Source organism: Schistocerca piceifrons, chromosome 8, assembly GCF_021461385.2.
Source record: "Schistocerca piceifrons isolate TAMUIC-IGC-003096 chromosome 8, iqSchPice1.1, whole genome shotgun sequence".
NCBI lineage: Eukaryota > Metazoa > Arthropoda > Insecta > Orthoptera > Acrididae > Schistocerca > Schistocerca piceifrons.
Genome location: NC_060145.1, coordinates 381,057,898 through 381,076,252, shown reverse-complemented (window position 1 = coordinate 381,076,252; position 18,355 = coordinate 381,057,898). Strand labels below are relative to the sequence as shown.

At 45.0% G+C, this 18,355-nt stretch overlaps 1 protein-coding gene across 1 annotated transcript in view; it reads right to left on the bottom strand.

The window, feature by feature from the left end:
* LOC124711777 (chondroadherin-like protein) overlaps positions 1-18,355 on the bottom strand; it is a 183,735-nt gene that overhangs the window by 133,754 nt on the left and 31,626 nt on the right. The window contains exon 2 of the mRNA XM_047241993.1: positions 2,165-2,395. Coding sequence (XP_047097949.1) covers positions 2,165-2,395 — 231 coding nt within the window. The remainder of the gene's footprint in view (positions 1-2,164; positions 2,396-18,355) is intronic.

Below are 18,355 nucleotides of genomic sequence, written 5' to 3'. Positions count from 1 at the left end.
GTGCCTGTGGTTCTGTCAGTGTGATCATGTGATGTATCTGAGCCCAGGAATGTGTCAATAAAGTTTCCCCTTCCTGGGACAATGAATTCACGGTGTTCTTATTTCAATTTCCAGGAGTGTAGTTGCCACTATTAAAGTTCCAACCCTTCTATATATCACTGAATGTACCAGCAAGATTATATCATTATAAGAGAGATATTACATCACAAACACTAAGCTGGATGAAAAACTACCGCATCATGCATTACGTTTAAATTTTACTTCTTCACTACTAACTTTATTCACAACACATCTCGTCACTGCATTACCTGCAAAATTATATCATTTTAGGACATACAGTTCAGGAAATACGACGCAATAAGCACTGAGCTGCGTGAAAATCGGTAGAGATGTTTACATATGTAGTTTGTTAAATACATTTGAAATACATTTCAAATGTGCGTATGTGGGCAAAGCCACGGGTAAAGAGCTCATCCTAAGCCCTTAGAACAATTTCTACTAAATTTGCTATACATGTTAGTTACAGTCTGGAAAGAAATACTGTGGCGTTAAGAACCACCAGCCTCCCACTGACGGAAGGGGGTGGGGATGGTAGTGTGGAGAGAGGGGAGAGGAAGATGGAAGCAAATAGGGTAGAAATCGACGTAGACATGGACAGAGAGAGGGAAATTGACAGATGGAGGGGAGAGGAGGAGATGGACAGCGAAAAGAAAGAAGAGGAGATGGGCAGAGAGGAGGGGGTGGAGGAAAATGGAAAAAATATATATCAATTTTCATTTCCCCTCTCTCCTCCATCTACTCCTCTTCCCTTTCTCTGTCAAGTTCCTCCTTTTCCCTCTCCCTCTCTCCTAATGAGAGAGAGAGAGAGAGAATAAGTGTGTCGTTACCTCGTCTTCCTCCAAGCAATGATGTAGGGTGTCCATTATTAGTTCATGGCTGACAACTGCAGATGTGAAGGTGTGCTTAGTGCGCGGGACGACGATCCTCTCGTGTGGTGGGCATATGTTGTCGACCAGATACTTCATGATGAGTGTATCTGCCTTTATGTTTCCACACAGTCCAACATCATGCTACTGTCAGATCTAAATGCCCCACAGACGTAGATTTGAACGATTCGACCAGCTGGCGAATGAAGATCCACGATGAGAACTCATTCTAACGCTGTTTCACACGAATGCTCGGCGTCTCCGCGCCTTTCACAGTAACCAGTCAACATCAGACCCTGTTTACGCCTCTTACACTGGGATTTCCAGAACTGTTGTGACAAATTTAGAGGTCTAGGAACCCGTGTCCGAAAACTTCATCCAACGACGCTTCAGAGCATCAACTTATAGGTACCAGCACCTGCCATTAGGTCACCCTTTCGGCAGCAAACGTGACTTTGTACGCTGACGGACCGTAGGTGGAACATTTCGCTATGTTCTTTGTTGTTCAGTGATAACGACTGATGGCAACGATCATTAGTGGAGAAGATGGACGTAGCTGCTGCGTGTACAGCGTCTTCTGTGAATGCGATGTTCCGTTGCCTTTTTGACAACGATTTTGAACATGGGTTCCCGTCTGGAGTTTATTTTGTTCCTGTATACCGAAAAGCATTGAAGATTTTAGACGGCTCCAGAAGAAAAACGAACTGTGGATGGGAAAGTGTCCAAAACAGTCATCCACTGAGGCAATAGAGCACTGAAATCATAGAAACAAACCTTTATACGCAACAGCTACCTCCAGCTTTTCCACTGAAGATCGTGGCAATCAGTTACGCTCACTGATTAAGAAACAACACTGCGAGGCGTCAACGCACAAAGTCACGTTTGCTGCCGAAAGGGTGGCCTAGTGCCAGGCGCTGGTGTGTCTAAGTTTGATGCTCTGTGGCATCGTTGGGTGACGTTCCCGGACAGGGGTTCGTATCCTCGATTTGTTCCTGAGGCCACCCTCTATAAGCCCTTGAAGTTCGTCGCAAGTTTGGGACACTCTGTATAGCCTACCAGGCCTGGTAACAACATTAATGAACTAAGGTGGCCGTTAATCAATTACATACTGTCCGATAGAGTGTAAGTGTACTTAGTTACATTGACAGCAGACTACGGCTTCAGGGTGCTTCACTTTTATTTCACAGAGATTGCATTCTTGCAACATATGTAAGTTTTTGCAGCTGGTGGGCGCTGACCTTGATGCCGCAGGCGCGGAAGACGGCCGTGAGGTTGGAGGCGGCGGCGCACTCGCAGCGCGGCCAGAACCAGGAGCCGCCCCCGCCGCCCTCCAGCGGCAGCCCCGAGCAGTCCAGTAGGCCGCCCCCGCACGAGCAACCGCCGCAGACCGACGGGCTAACGTCCCCGCCTGCCTGTTGGTCGCCATCTTGCAGCACGGCGTGCGTCACCAGGCACAGCAGCACCGCACCCTGCAAAACATAGCCGCCCTTCACCACAATCCAGTACATGCAACAGCAACTAGCAGTTGTTTTTTATAAACAAGCACTGTTTTTAACTATGGCCGCTGCGGTGGAAGATTTGCGCATGTGCGCCGAGTACTCGCGTGTAGGTCCAGCAATATTTCAATGTCCTGATCCCATCTTGAAAACTAAATTCCTCCAGGCTTACATCTTTGGCTGTCAGTGCTTCTTTTGAGGAAAAGCTCCGTCCATCAGGGAAAATTTTGAGCTTCGGGAGGAAATGGATGTACGATGGAGCCAAAGCAGCCAAATAAGCCGAGTGTAGCAATAGTTCGTATCTTATTTCAGGTATTTTTGCCGTGGCAATGACACTTCTGTGCGGGCGTGCATTGTGTTGATGAAACCCGGCTTTTTTCGCCTATCCTTTGCTCTAGTTGGCCCAGAACGTTAGCTTAGTACCGTCCAGGAATTGTATGGGAAGGTGATAGACAATTTATCTGCAGAATTCCAATCGCATCCCAGAAATTTGACGCAGTGACATTTCCGGCCTACCGTATTGCCTTCGCTGTCTTTGGTGCTGCTGAATCAACATGTTTCCATTGCTTTCACTGTTTTTGTCTCTTATAGTAGTGGACCAAAGTTTCGTCTTTGGTCACAAACCGGCGCAAAAAATCATTTGCATTCTGATACAGAGTTCAGAGTCGCAGAACCCATCAAGCGGCGGCCGGAGTAGCCGAGCGGTTCTAGGCGCTACAGTCTGGAACTGCGCGACCGCTACGGTCGCAGGTTCGAATCCTGCCTCGGGCATGGATGTGTGTGATGTCCTCAGGTTAGTTAGGTTTAAGTAGTTCTAAGTTCTATGGGACTGATGACCTCAGATGTTGAGTCCCATAGTGCTCAGAGCCATTTTTGAATCCATCAATCAGATATTTTTTTCATTTTCAGTTCAACTCTTAAAATGTGACATGCCTGTTCGGATGACACCTGTACAACTTCAGCAGTTTCTTGTACTTTCAGTCGGCGATCCTCGATGACCATTGTATACACTTTACAGTTTCTGTGGCAGTGACACATCTTGGGCAACCAATACGTGGATCATCATCTAAGCCAGGGGTGGCCAACCTTTTTGCTTAAATGAGCCACATTGGGGAAAAGACGTATATTTTTCCAGTATTTTTGAGCCGCACATTATATACTTAACACTATCGACAACCGCTAAGGAGAAAAAAAAACTGGTCGGATGTCGGATGTATAAATAATTACAAGTCATAGAATTAATGTGATGTTTGACTTTCAATTTGTGAAACTAATATACAAGCATCAGGTATGATCGAAGTGGTTGCAACTCACAGGATGTTCTCAAGGCGTTCATTTGAGATTTTCATTCTATGTTTACTCATTGTGAACTTTCCACTTGAAAATAACTGTCCACAAACGTACCTGCTTCCAAACAAAGATGATATATACAACGCATGATTGTGCAGCAAGGAATATTTGCCTCTGGGCAGGTAAATCTTTTAAAATCCAACAAAGATACATGATCAAATTTTTATTTCAGTTGGATGTCAGACTGCAATTCTATGCATTTCATCCGAAAATCTTCTGGCAACGTAATTATATTGTTTGGAAAAGGTGTCGCATAAATACAAAAATGTCATTTTGAAGAGAAACCCAGAAAGCTGTTTTTCATGTGTACCGTCACAACATAGTTTGGTAATTTGCCGATAGTTAGCGCTAGTCGCAAACATGGCGAGTTCAGGTGCGGAGCGAGCTTTCTGTATGTTGGAGTTCGACAAAAACAAGTGTGCTACAGCCGTTCAACGGATGTTTAGAATCCCCCACTGGCACAACAAATTCGTTGCGACAGATTGCTTGTGCCTGTCAAAGAGAAGCGGACATCCCATTGTGAGTGAAGTGAATGTGGAGTGCATACGAGAGACATTCATAAGGAGTCCAAAGAAATCGGTGTGTAGTGCATCCCGTGAACTGGAAATGGCTCCAATAACAGTGTGGAAAGTTCTGCAACAGAAGCTGTCTATGAAACCATTCGAAATGGAGTGCTACAGAAGAGGACAGCTGTTTCATGAAATGGCCTCCCCAATCACCAGATATCACTCCGTGTGACCTTTTTTTGTGGGGACACATTAAAGATCTGGTGTATGTACCGCCTCTACTATGTGCTGTAGCAGAGCTCCTGGAGAGAATATGGGAAGCGACTGCCACAGTCGACGATGCCATGCTGGGACGGGTACGGCAAGAATTTGATTACCGTATTGATATCTGCCGGGTCACTCATGGTGCCCATATCGAATGTTTGTAAGAAGAAAAAATCAGTGTTTTTCTTCAAAATGCAATATGTATTACATCTATACAATATTTAGTTCTTGTCCAATAAATAACTGAAAGTGTTCCAGTACCTTATGTACACCCTGTACAGACTGCTGAACTCTAGACACCACAGCGTCGGCTCTCGTTCTGGCTTTGTCAAATGTTCTGCCTACTCCCCGTCATGCTGCACTCACGTCGTAGTCTGTCACGCAACGCCGGAGATCTGGGCGATTGTGAACTAAGGTGACACTTATGGGCATAAAAAGATGACGAGAATCAGAACCATCAGCCTGCTGTTGCTTATGACAGCTAGTAACTACTTTAGACACTTGAATTTAGTTAGTGAAGGTATGCGTTGTAAGACGTCGTGGTCTCCTGACCTTCATTGCTTACATATTCCGCCCTCACAATCATATTCCACACATCAAGACGCTTCATTCGAACCAAAACTCGATAAGATAAAGTCAATGTTGTATGAATTCATGTAAACGATATGCAAATAACAAGTAAGCTCACCGTGGTTGAAATACTCGAGGCTGGTGTACACACATACATTCCAGATATGACGGTCACAGGAGCTTTTAGTTTGGGAGACGCAAACCGCACAACTGGACGCCAGTCCCTTCAGATGACGAGTCAAACTGAGCCGCCCGTGGAGCGGACAGCGTTTGCCTGAGTGAAAGGAAGAATGACCCTGTGTTCGGCTTAAAAGCAAATTCCGTTACATTGTGTGGGAGCGCCCAGCCTATGCATTCTTTACAACATAGCACGCAGTTTCAGAGATTTTCACAGGGAGACAGCAAACGCCAAACGCCGATGCTACAGATTTCTGGATTGGTCGCCTTAAACGAAACGTCATTCTCTCGTTTTAAAAGAGCAATGCTGATTTGCAGGCGATATTCCTGATGCCTTGAGCTGCAGGAGTAATGGGAGAGACCGAAAGATATACCCCTTGATGTCTGGTGTGAAGAGGGGCCGTTCCGTTGTCGCTCTTGGAGCGAGAACACATAACGAGAGCGTGTGCAAGCGAGAACAAGTCTCTTCTCAGTACTTCACTGGGAGAGCACCTCTGTCGAGAGCGAATCAGAGTGCGACTGTATATAGAATCCTTGCGATTAAGCATTGTTCACTGTGTTGGCTCCCACACTTATTGTGCAGTGTGAACGGACAGAGTTATAGTTAAACGCCTGCGATCGAATTTTTGAGAGGCATCACAGTGGACTGGTTATCTGACTGGTGTACCATGCCAATAGTTAGACCAGGGGCGAATAGGAGTCCTTGACTTCATCAAGACGTAGGGAGAGTTTGATTGGCGAAGGTCAATCCAGATAGAACGAGAGTTATCTTATTTGTCAGCAACAAGCGGCGCAGACAGCAGTCATCGCAGCTTACGATATTGTGCGGTACAGCCCTTGCGAGCCCCATATTTCATTTGCATTTCACATGCAACAGCCTCGACTGTGCCTAGCAACATTCTAATGGATAATTATTCAAGTTGAGTTGGCGTGGCTCTCAGCCATTCTGCCAAGTCAATAACAAACTTTGTATAGAAATTTCATTAGCGAATCCTATCCTTGAGAGGTAACTTCACATTCCGAAAAGAACCCGGAAATAACTTGTTCAGTTCATAATTAAAGGTGCCACTGTGATTTCTCAGAATTTTAGCAAAAAAATAATAATTTTCGTTAGTTTCATGTTTTTCTTACACTAACTAGCACTACTCCAGTACCCAAGTATCCCACTAGTTATGTAAGAAGTTTTGTGAATTTTTGTGTCATTTCCTTACAGCTGACGACTCCAGAAGATATTTATTGCTGAAAGTTTTTCAGGTATTTCTCTGTAGAACGTTAGGAGCGTCTGTCTGACTTCTGTAGTAGTGTGGGGGTGGAAATTGCATCTTGCAGGAGCCACAGGGTAAAGGGTACATCTCAGATTAATCCGTTGCGCAGAATGACAAAATAGCACCCCACACGCTCACAGCGTAGCGTCAGAAGCAACCCCAAAAGATTTAACTCTTTTAAGAACTTCACAAAGACTAGAATTGGATGTGGCGAATGCTTTATTTGTAACCTCCCTGTCGGAGAATAGACGCACACCATGAATCATTGATTTTGCATGGCAAACTGACGGCTCTGACAAGTGTAATTGCAGAAGCGTGTAAAATTCTGCAAGTCCAGAGCCCACGCTGCATAAGACTGCCCATGTTGTTTGTGACACTGATTCGAATGGAACCCATCTGCAACAAGGTGCGTCTGTTAACCAGAGTATTTGGTTCACATAGTTCATTGTGAGATAAATCATTAGGGTTCGGGAGTGGTCCCATCTTTTGAACCACTTCGTACAGACGACTGCTGGAAGACAACAGCAGAGCCCTTTGGTGCTTACAAAGACTATAAGCAAAGCAGTTTAACACCTCTCTCATCAAAGGACTCGAACGGCTGTGGAGATAAACAGGGGCCACCGACTGGCGCTACTGCTGTTGAGGCAAGAATTACAGGAGATGCGTTCGTGATATTCTGTTGTTGCGGTCACAGCTGTTACTGTTGCTGTCGCTGTTACCCTTGAGCTGGAATCCGTTGCTGTAGTTATTTCCAGAAACTTGGGATCAGTAACACTGGCACTGTGTGAGTGAGTGAGTGAGTGAGAGAGAGAGAGAGAGAGAGAGAGAGAGAGAGAGAGGGAAAGACGTCATTGCTAGTTTTCTGTCTGTTGTCTACACTATTATGTAACCCATAGAACAGAACAATGAATCAAAGCCAGTAACGAGAACAAAGTTTAGGTACAATGCGAGGTCACAATCCAATCAGCAGAACGGCGTGATGGATAGGAGCTCATATAACGGACTGTACTAGACTGATTCGCGGTTGCCTGCTTCGTCCCGTTACTGCAAGCGGGTCAGCCCGTATGACATTACGCTCACGCCCCTGGTGCCAATTGTCAACTGCGACCTGTAGCATCTCTGAGCTGCTACCGACATCAGCCGTTGGCGCATTATTAAATACAAATGGCTCTGAGCACTATGCGTCTTAACTTCTCAGGTCATCAGTCGCCTAGAACTTAGAACTGATGAAACTTAACTAACCTAACGACATCACACACATCCATGCCCGAGGCAGGATTCGAACCTGCGACCGTAGTGGTCGCCCGGTTCCAGACTGTAGCGCCTAGAACCGCACGGCCACTCCGGCCGGCTATTAAATACAGTTTCGCTTATTGTAGATATACAGTTTAGCAGGAATAATACATGATTAAATTTGTAGGTTGTTTTGGGGTATACAGGGTGCGAAATTTAGTAGACAGCTGTGCAGTCTGTGGTTAACAACGATGACTCGAACATAGCTGGGCATAGAATTGAACTCAGCTTATGTAAAGAGTGAGTCAAAAAGAACAACTTTGGAATGACATAGAAATTTCATATTACTTATAGAATCGGTGTGTCATTTTACAGCAAACAACCTCAAGTTTCCAGAATGAGATTTTCACTCTGCAGCGGAGTGTACGCTGATATGAAACTTCCTGCCAGATTAAAACTGTGTGCCGGACCGAGGCTCGAACTCGGGACCTTTGCCTTTCGCGGGCAAGTGCTCTAATATCTGAGCTACCCAGGCACGACTCACGCCCCATCCTCACGGCCCTACTTCTGCCAGTATCTCGTCTCGCAGGAGAACTTCTGTAAAGTCTGGAAGGTAGGTACTGGCAGAAGTAGGGCTGTGAGGACGGGACGTGAGTCGTGCTTGGGTAGCTCAGATGGTAGAGCACTTGCCCGAGAAAGGCAAAGGTCCCGAGTTCGAGTCTCGGTCCGGCAGACAGTTTTAATCTGCCAGGAAGTTTCAACCTCAAGTTTGTTTCACGTAGTGCATCAGTACCCTATCCGGCCACCAGGAGCGCCAGTATAGTGCACTGTCAAAATGGCTAATTTCATTTGTGCGCAGTGTGCTCGCTGTGCGTTTTGATTTCATGAAACAAACTCTGCAACAACTGTTCGGCATAAATTTCCCCCCGAATATGCTAAAGAACCTTCAAACAGGCCTACGATTTTCTCTTAGCACAAGAACTTTGTTGAGATGGATTGTTGTTCACTGTGACATTATAAATCACCTTATTGCTCACATGTAGATGATTATGACGAACAGGCTACGGAGAGTTTTGCCTGGAGTCAACATTTCATATCAGTGGCATAGTGAACACCCACAACTATAGAATATGGGGGAGCGAAAATCCACGTGCAACATGTTTGCAACAGCCCCAAAGTTAATGTGTTTTATTGTTGGTTGGTTGATTTGGAGGGAAGGGACCAAACAGCGAGGCCACCGGTTCCATCGGATCAGGGAAGGATAGGGACGGAAGTGATCGCGTCCACTCAAAGTAAGTATCCCAGCATTTGCCTGAAGCGATTAAGGGCAATCACGGTAAATCTAAATCAGGATGACCAGACGCAGGTTTGAAATGTCGTCCTCCCGAATGAGAGTCCTGTGTGCTAACCACTGCGCCACCCCGCTCGGTGTGCTTTATGCCCTTAGCAAACTGAAAGTTAATTCCACAGATCGACAAAGACGACAGAGATGGGATGGTTTCCTACCAGCAAGACGGTTCGCCATCTCATTTCATCACGGAAGTTCGGAATTTCCTAGATAATAGCTTCTCAGGTCGTTGGAATGGCCGTAAAAGGCCAGTCGCATGATGACCTCGCTCCCCTGACTTGAGATCACGGGATTTCTTTCTCTGGGGTTTCATTAAAGACCGAGTTTATGTCCCATCCCTACCAAACAATTTAGCTGAACTGAAAAATCGAATCTGCGCTGCTGTTGCACGAGTTACGCCAGATTTGCTGCAACGAATGTGGGAAGAAATTGATTACCGGTGGGATGTTTGTCACATCAGAAATGGTAGTCACATCGAACTAAAATGACCCTTGACAACATAATGTGAAACTCGAGGCTGTTTGGTACAAATTGACACACCTGCTGATTCTGTAAGCTATCTGAATAATGGTGTTTCACCTTATGCCAGAGTCCATCAGTCACGGAGACTGATGAGTTGTGACGTACTAGCCTCTCAGGTAAACGATGACCAGTGGCTAAGACATCCGGAGAACGCATGGCTCAGGACAATCAAACATCATTCGTACTGAGGTAGGTCAGGACAGCAGGGAAATATGTGGTATCGAATTACCTTATTGAGAGTGTGTGTCATGGAGACCTCAAAGACGTGGTACAGCCACTGGCCTTAATATCTCACAAAAGTAACGCCTGGTGTCCAAACTAGCAGTTACGCGAGCCAGAGCCTTACGAACCCAGTGATGCCCATACCATCACACAAGGTGCTGGGCCCAAATACCATGATGTCTGTCATCTACATCTACATTTATACTCCGCAAGCCACCCAGCGGTGTGTGGCGGAGGGCACTTTACGTGCCACTGTCATTACCTCCCTTTCCTGTTCCAGTCGCGTATGGTTCGCGGGAAGAACGACTGCCGTAAAGCCTCCGTGCGCGCTCGAAACTCTCTAATTTTAAATTCGTGATCTCCTCGGAAGGTAGAAATAGGGGGAAGCAATATATTCGATACCTCATCCAGAAACGCACCCTCTCGAAACTTGGATAGCAAGCTACACTGCGATGCAGAGCGCCTCTCTTGCAGACTCTGCCACTTGAGTTTGCTAAACATCTCCGTAACGCTATCACGCTTACCAAATAACCCTGTGACGAAACGCGCCGCTCTTCTTTGGATCTTCTCCATCTCCTCCGTCAACCCGACCTGGTACAGATCCCACACTGATGAGCAATACACAAGTATAGGTCGAACGAGTGTTTTGTAAGTCACTTCCTTTGTTGATGGACTACATTTTCTAAGGACTCTCCCAATGAATCTGAATCTGGCACCCGCCTTACCAACAACTAATTTTATATGATCATTCCACTTCAAATCGTTCCACACGCATACTCCCTGATATTTTACAGAAGTAACTGCTACCAGTGTTTGTTCCGCTATCATATAATCATAAAATAAAAGATCCTTCTTTCTATGTATTCGCAATAGATTACATTTGACTATGTTAAGGGTCAGTTGCCACTCCCTGCACCAAGTGCCTATCCGCTGCAGATCTTCTTGCATTTCGCTGCAATTTTCTAATGCTGCAACTTCTCTGTATACTACAGCATCATCCGCGAAAAGCCGCATGGATCTTCCGACACTATCTACTAGGTCATTTATATATATTGTGAAAAGCAATGGTCCCACAACATTCCCCTGTGGCACGCCAGAGGTTACTTTAACGTCTGTAGACGTCTCTCCATTGAGAACAACATGCTGTGTTCTGTTTGCTAAAAACTCTTTAATCCAGCCACACAGCTTGTCCGATATTCTGTAGGCTCTTACTTTGTTTATCAGGCGACAGTGCGGAACTGTATCGAACGCTTTCCGGAAGTCAAGGAAAATGGCATCTACCTGGGAGCCTGTATCTAATATTTTCTGGGTCTCAGGAACAATTAAAGCGAGTTGGGTCTCACACGATCGCTGTTTCCGGAATCCGTGTTGATTTTCTAGAGAGTAGATTTGGTTTTCCAGAAACGACATGATACGCGAGCAAAAAACATGTTCTAAAACTCTATAACAGAGCGACGTCAGAGATATATGTCTATAGTTCTGCGCATCTGCTCGACGACCCTTCTTGAAGACTGGGACTACCTGTGCTCTTTTCCAATCATTTGGAGACTTGGGGTACACGGCTGTTAGAAGGGGGGCAAGCTCTTTCGCGTATTCTGTATAGAATCGAACGTTAGTTCTCATCTGAGCTTCCATACTCATACACTGATCAGCCAGATCATTTTGACCACCAACCTAATAGACAATATGTCCACCTTTGGCACGGATAACAGCAGAGACGCGTTATCGCATAGAAGCACTGAGGCCTCGGTAGGTCGCTGGAGGGAATTAGCACCACATCTGCACTCACAAGTCACTCACTTCGCGTAAATTGCGTGGAGTGGGCGATGAGTTCTGTCGCCATCACATCCCAGATGTGCTCGATCGGATTCAGATTTGGCGAGCAGGGGGGCCAGCACCTCAATTGGAGCTCGCCACTGTGTTCCTTAAACCACTTCATCACACTCCTGGCCTTCTAACATAGCGCAGCTTGCTGAAAAATGCCACTGCCTTCGGGGAAACATGATCGTCATGAAGAGATGTACGTGGTAGGCTGCCAGTGTACGATACTCCTTGGCCGTCGTGGTGCCTTGCACGATCTCCACTGGACGCATGGGCACCCACGTCAGTGTTACCCAGAGCATAATGGAGCTGCCGCCATCTTGTCCCCACCCTACCTTTTAGGTAGGTATCAAGGAGCTGTTCCCTTGGAAGACAATGGATTCGCGCCCTCCCATCGACGTGATGAAGAAGGCATCGGGATTCATCAGACCATGCAACGGTCTGCCACAGCGCCAACGTCTAGTGCCGATGGTCACGTGCCCATTTCAGTCGTCGTTGCTGATGTTATGCTGTTAACATTGGCATGTAGATGTAGAATGTTAGTGTTTAGATACACTTGTACTCTGCCCAGCATTAAAGGCTGAAGTTAGTTCCGCCACAGTGTAACGCCTACCCTTTTTTACCAGTCTGCCCAACCTGACAAGTAACATCTGTTATGAGCGCTGGCCGCCCAATCCCACGACGTCTGGACGCGGTTTCACCTTGGTTTCGCTGTGTGTTAAAAACACTCATCACAGCAATCCTCGAACACCCGACGAGCTGTGCAGTTTCCGTAATGCTCGTGCCATCATAATCTACCCTTAGTCACACTTGCATAGATCGCACTTTTTCCCAGTCTACACACTGATAGTATATGAGCCGTGCTTATGTCTGACTAGCAGTCATTCCTCGCCAGGTGACATTGCTATCGCCTGGACGTGTTTACATCGATGGTAGGTCGGTGCTCATAATGTTCTGGCTGATCAGTGTATAAGTCTTTATGATGTTGTGTGTATCCTGTCTCCAGTGTTGGTCTCGGGCGCACCATTGTAGGTGCGCCATTCTCTATTGCCGTATCAAAATAAGCCTACACAATAATTGATGTGCTGACAGTACATTGTGCTCAATATGAACCCATTTTGACATTTTTTATGCTGCAAATAAGCCCGTTTCGAGGCTGGAGGTACGTGACATGACTATACGATCCTGCATGAACAATGTCTGTCCCCTCAGGCGCTAGACGTGTGGAGCTACCGAGGTCCTGCGTGGCGTTGGGTACTTCCCTCCTATATTCGCATGACAGGTGTGAGATCTCAGTCAACACGTGGAGCAGTACTGTGGAACGATAAACAGTAATCTCGAAAACACTCCATCCTACCACTGTCGACTGCCAGCGTGTGCTGGTAGATGTTTCTCCGTCTCCCACACGGCATAATATGATTTTCTTGAAAACAACTGTCAGTTAAATATGATTTCCGAGTGAGAACCCGCTACATAATATTTTCTCATACCAGGTGTGTCAAAACGAACATCAGAATTTAAAAACTTTGAAGTGCTTCAACTTACAAATATAAAAAATACATCAAATGAAACAACAATTGAGGTTTGTTTGTATACCTGTGCGCATGTCCATGCACTGTTTGCTGTGTCTTCCGTTAGAAAGCGAGAGTAGAAAAAAATGGTTCAAATGACTCTGAGCACTATGGGACTTAACATCTGTGGTCATCAGTCCCCTAGAACTTAGAACTACTTAAACCTAACTAACCTAAGGACATCACACACATCCATGCCCGAGGTAGGATTCGAACCTGCGACCGTAGCGGTCACGCGGTTCCAGACTGAAGCGCCTAGAACCGCACGGCCACCCCGGCCGGCGAGAGTAGAAAAGATGGCGACCAGTGAACAGAAAGCTTTTTGTGTTTTACAGTTTGCAAGGATTGAATCTGTTGTTACAGCGCAACGCGTGTTTTGTATAAAGTTCCATTGTTAACCTCCAAATGATGATAACATCCATACATGGTATCATCAGTTTGAAGACACCGATTGTTTTAGCGAAGGAAAGAGTACGGCACGACCAGGAGTGACCCAGAAACGCGTTGAATGAGTGAGAGAGTGTTTCACACACAGCCCCAAGAAATCATTTCGGAAGGCTTTCGCGAATTAGCAGTTCCAGTGATGTCTCTGTGGAAACTTTTAAGGAGACAGGACAACGTTCTTATCGTTTGCAGCTGTTGCAATCTTTAAAACCTACGCACTAAGTTTGCAAACGAAATGCATTTGTATGACGACGAAGATTTATTGTATCGTGTTCCAAAGTAAACTGTACAGTTGCAATGAGATTCCAATAAACTGAATGTTTCTTGTGCCATATCTCGGTGGAAAATTTATGTGCCTTACTGTAAATGGTGTTTCTTATCTCGATGTGCTAGAACTGTGGCTCTTTTCTGAACTGAAAGAAGGAGAACCACAGAACTTTATTTGGCAGCAAGATAGTGCGCCGCCTCGCTGGCATAACTCAGTACATGATTGGTTAAATGTCGTTATATCCGACCTCTGGATTGGCCATCAGGGGCTGGATTACGGAGCGTATTCTCGCATGGCCTCCACGTTCACCCGATCTGACGCCGTGCAATTTATAACCTTTGGGGGTACATAGAGGTTCATGTGTAGTTGGCTCCGCTACCAGCGGATTTATCCGACGTAAGAAACACGATTGAAGCAGTTGCTCCAGGCACAGTGATCGAGGTTTGGGAAGAACTCGCCTAGGTCTCGATATGTGCCGTGAGACGAATGGTGCTCACATTGAACACTGTAAGAAAAAGTGTTTGCGTTGCTCTTACATTTGATGCATTATTTATAATTGTAATTTGAATATAATAAATGCTACAAAGCCTTAAAACCGCGATATTAATTTTGAATTGCCCAGTATACAGATGTTAAATAGCATTACTTCTTCCTACTTCGTGTGATTGCGCAAAAATGTTTATCATTTGCATATCCTAGTGTTGCTTCAAATGGCTCTGAGCACTATGCGACTTAACTTCTGAGGTCATAAGTCGCCTTAGAACTAATTAAACGTAACTAACCTAAGGACATCACACACATCCATGCCCGAGGCAGCCTTCGAACCTGCGACCGCAGCGGTCGCTCGGCTCCAGACTGCAGCACCTAGAACCGCACGGCCACTCCGACCGGCCATATCCTAGTGTGTAGTACGCTTCATACCAAGGCGAAGTTCGTTGCATGACGTCTTCGCATTATTAGCACATAGAAAAATAAAGAAAAATTGCAGCAGAGAGAGAGAGAGAGAGAGAGAGAGAGAGAGAGAGATCTAAAATACCTGCAGAAGCTTTGTTGAAATAGAAACCGAAAACGAAGAAGTAAAAGTTCTTGCGTGTTGTGGCTGAGTTGTTTCGCAATGTCGCCGATATTTTACATCTTTGTTTACAGAGTGGTTTCTAGACGGATTGTCATGGCGTTTGTTTGCTATGTGAAGAAGCCTCCTGAATCAGTACTTTCACACCTATAGGGCATTTGAAATGATAGGATATTTCTGCTGACATTGTCGCAGGATAAAACCAGACACAGCGACAAATAAGCAGATTTTAGCGCAGTGGAAAAAGAAGTGACTGGGCGCTGAAGAAGAAAGATACCAACCTATCTGCAGAACTGTTCACCTGATATAATCTGCGATAGCGAGACAAAGCATTGTTATCAATTCTTAATATCGAGTTGGTCAATTTCGACGTAGCTCTAACAATCTGTCAAGTTTGTTTATTCCGTAAAGTTAACCTCTTGTAACGAAAAAAGAAATTCGTAGTTTATATTGTAATTAACTTAGGTTTGTAAATTTTAACAGCTGCACGTGAATGGACGTTTCCTTCTGAACGTACGGTTCCGAGCTGTTGTTATCTGAATTGGTAAATTTTTTCCCGTCGTCTCCACAGATGCCGGCCGCTGTGGCAGAGCGGTTCTAGGCGCTTCAGTCCGGAACCGCGCTGCTGCCTACGGTCGCAGGTTCGAATCCTGCCTCGAGCATAGATGTGTGTGATGTCCTTATGTTAGATTTAAGTAGTTCTAAGTATAGGGGACTGATGACCTCAGATGTTAAGTCCCATATTGCTTAGAGCCATTTGAACCATTTTCTCCACAGATCTTCCTTAATTGAAGAACTCCACGAAGGCTCGAGAGGTGCTACATGCCAAATGGATAGTAAAAGCAACAGATGTTAAATCTCATGTGATAAATAATGTCTCATAGAAGCGTGAAATGGGTACACAGTGCGTAATATGCGATAAGTAATAAATTAAGGAAACAGAGTGAAAATAAACAATCTAACACAACGTAGAATCTCAAAACTCGGCAGAGAATTTTCACGCAAGAATTTTCGTGATCTGACTTAGCAAGCCCAATGTTCTGTACTTCAAAATGTCCAGTAGAGCACTTATTTAATTCACGAATGTTATGGAATTGTGTACATTCTTTTATTTAAATGCGTGGGCATGTTCTCCGTTACTGTTTTTCTAAAGCTACAGTTTGTTCGTCAACTCTGCAGCAAAAACGGTGTTGTGTGCATCACTGTTAGCAGCGTGGAGCATTCCTTCTTATCACTGATAAACAAGACGACCAGCCTGACTTACCATTCCGACCGCTACACCTGATCCACAACGGGGGCACTGGACAGTATTTCTCAAGGATGTGCGAGTATCGGTCCGTACAGTACGGTTTAGGATTCTGCCGTTCCTGCCGGTTAATTTAAGATGCTAACCATAGCGTTGATTGGATTTAGAGCTTTGCTATTAATTTGCATACAGGGTAACGAGACAGTAATGAGACAGTTTATAAATAGTGTTCCAAATAAAGTCTAGCAATGGAAGCACTGAGCACCGAAGTACAGTGAACGATTCGAACTTTATGAAACACATTATTGTGAATAAGATAGAAAGTGGTATAAGGCTATAGAACAGCATGGCCGATATCTTTATCTAATGACTGATAAATATATTGTGGAAGGTGTTAAGAGAAAGTTGCATGTTAATATGACCGCATGTTGGTTTCCACATCCTGTCCCGTTTACAGCTTAATCTAAAATTAATCTTGTAATTTACTCAGTCGACTGCCGATAAACGTTGTGATGTAATTCCATTATCTGCTGAGATTCACACACAAAATACAATCAGAATGTACATGCTCGATAAGTGACCATCTCCTGCAGCCTAGAATATTTGTTTTGCACATAACCTAAATTTACATTGTACATAGCTAAATTTCGAGTGTGCGGAACATTTAGTTTTGGCAGCAGGACAGTTGTCCTCATAATTTTCTGAACTATTTTGCTGCAACTGAATTGGAATTTTAGCGCGTCTTTGTTGATAAACCGCTTCTGGAATTTCGGAGTGGCCTTGAACAAGTTGTCTTAGTATATAGGATGTTTTCGACACTTCCTGTAAGAAAGGAACCAGAGATTTCGAGCGACCGAGAGCTACGAGTAAGAACTGCGCTAGCTATCCGATAGGATATTCGCAGATCGACGTCTATTTTCGGCTATGACGTTATGTGCGGCAAAATACGAGTAACTCCCTTCGGCAGTAGAAATCCTTAGAATTCTTATGGGTAAAGGTCTTTAGTTTCGTGGCTGGTTTGACAGAGTCCGCCACGGTCCCTGCCCCCCCTCCCCCTTCTCCACCCCCCCCCCTCTCTCTCTCTCTCTCTCTCTCTCTCTCTCTCTCTCTCTCTGTGTGTGTGTGTGTGTATGTGTGTGTGTGTGTGTGTGTGTGTGTGTGTGTGTGAAGCACCTAGACCTACACCAAAAATTCTCAGTTACTTGTTGCATGCAGGATGAGTTTTTTATTTTGGGGCAACGAAATATCTCAAACTATGCGCCGGATTACAACATGGAAAAATACGTGTTCTGTGCTTTTAAAAATGCTATCCGGCGATACTCCCATGCCTCACCCATCAAGGGTGTAGCGGAAAATCAACTCTGAAATTTTAAATAGGAACATTCCATTTTTGTTGTAGACTCGGGTTCTACGTAAAAAAATTGTAACCTTTGTATTTAACACTTTTATCGTTGGGCGATAGATGGTGCTGTAGTCGACAAATAACAAAGTTGAGTTCCAAAACGTTATTATCTCCAGCAAATAATATTGGACCAAAAAAAGACAGGCAGATGTGTCCAGCAATTATGAAAATAGCATGTTAGAAGTGCGTCCTCTCAACAACGGGGTGCTGGTTTGAGATGTGCTGTCACGAACGCGGTGCTTATTTCACAGTAAGTGTACAAAGGTATCGCGGCATGTTTCGATGCACTTATTTATCCGTGCAAGAAGTCATTCGAAACATCTGAGAACGCCAGGTGACACCCTGAATCAAGTTACTGCTCAATGTTGGTACTTCATATAAATTTTACTCTCCTGGTAAACCGATAAACAAAAGTTGGTGAACCCATAAACAAAAGTCAGGCGAAGTAAAATCTGGCCGTCTTGCAGGCCAGGACACTGGACCGCTTCTTCCGATGGCACATGGAACTTAATACCGTTTTGCTACAGACTAATGTGCTGGACATCATAATATTGAAACCACGTTGTTTGTCACAGTTCCAAGAGAAGGTCTTTGAGCAGTACTGGGAGATCATCTTCCAAGTATGTAAAATATTTATCATCATTTAAGGGGT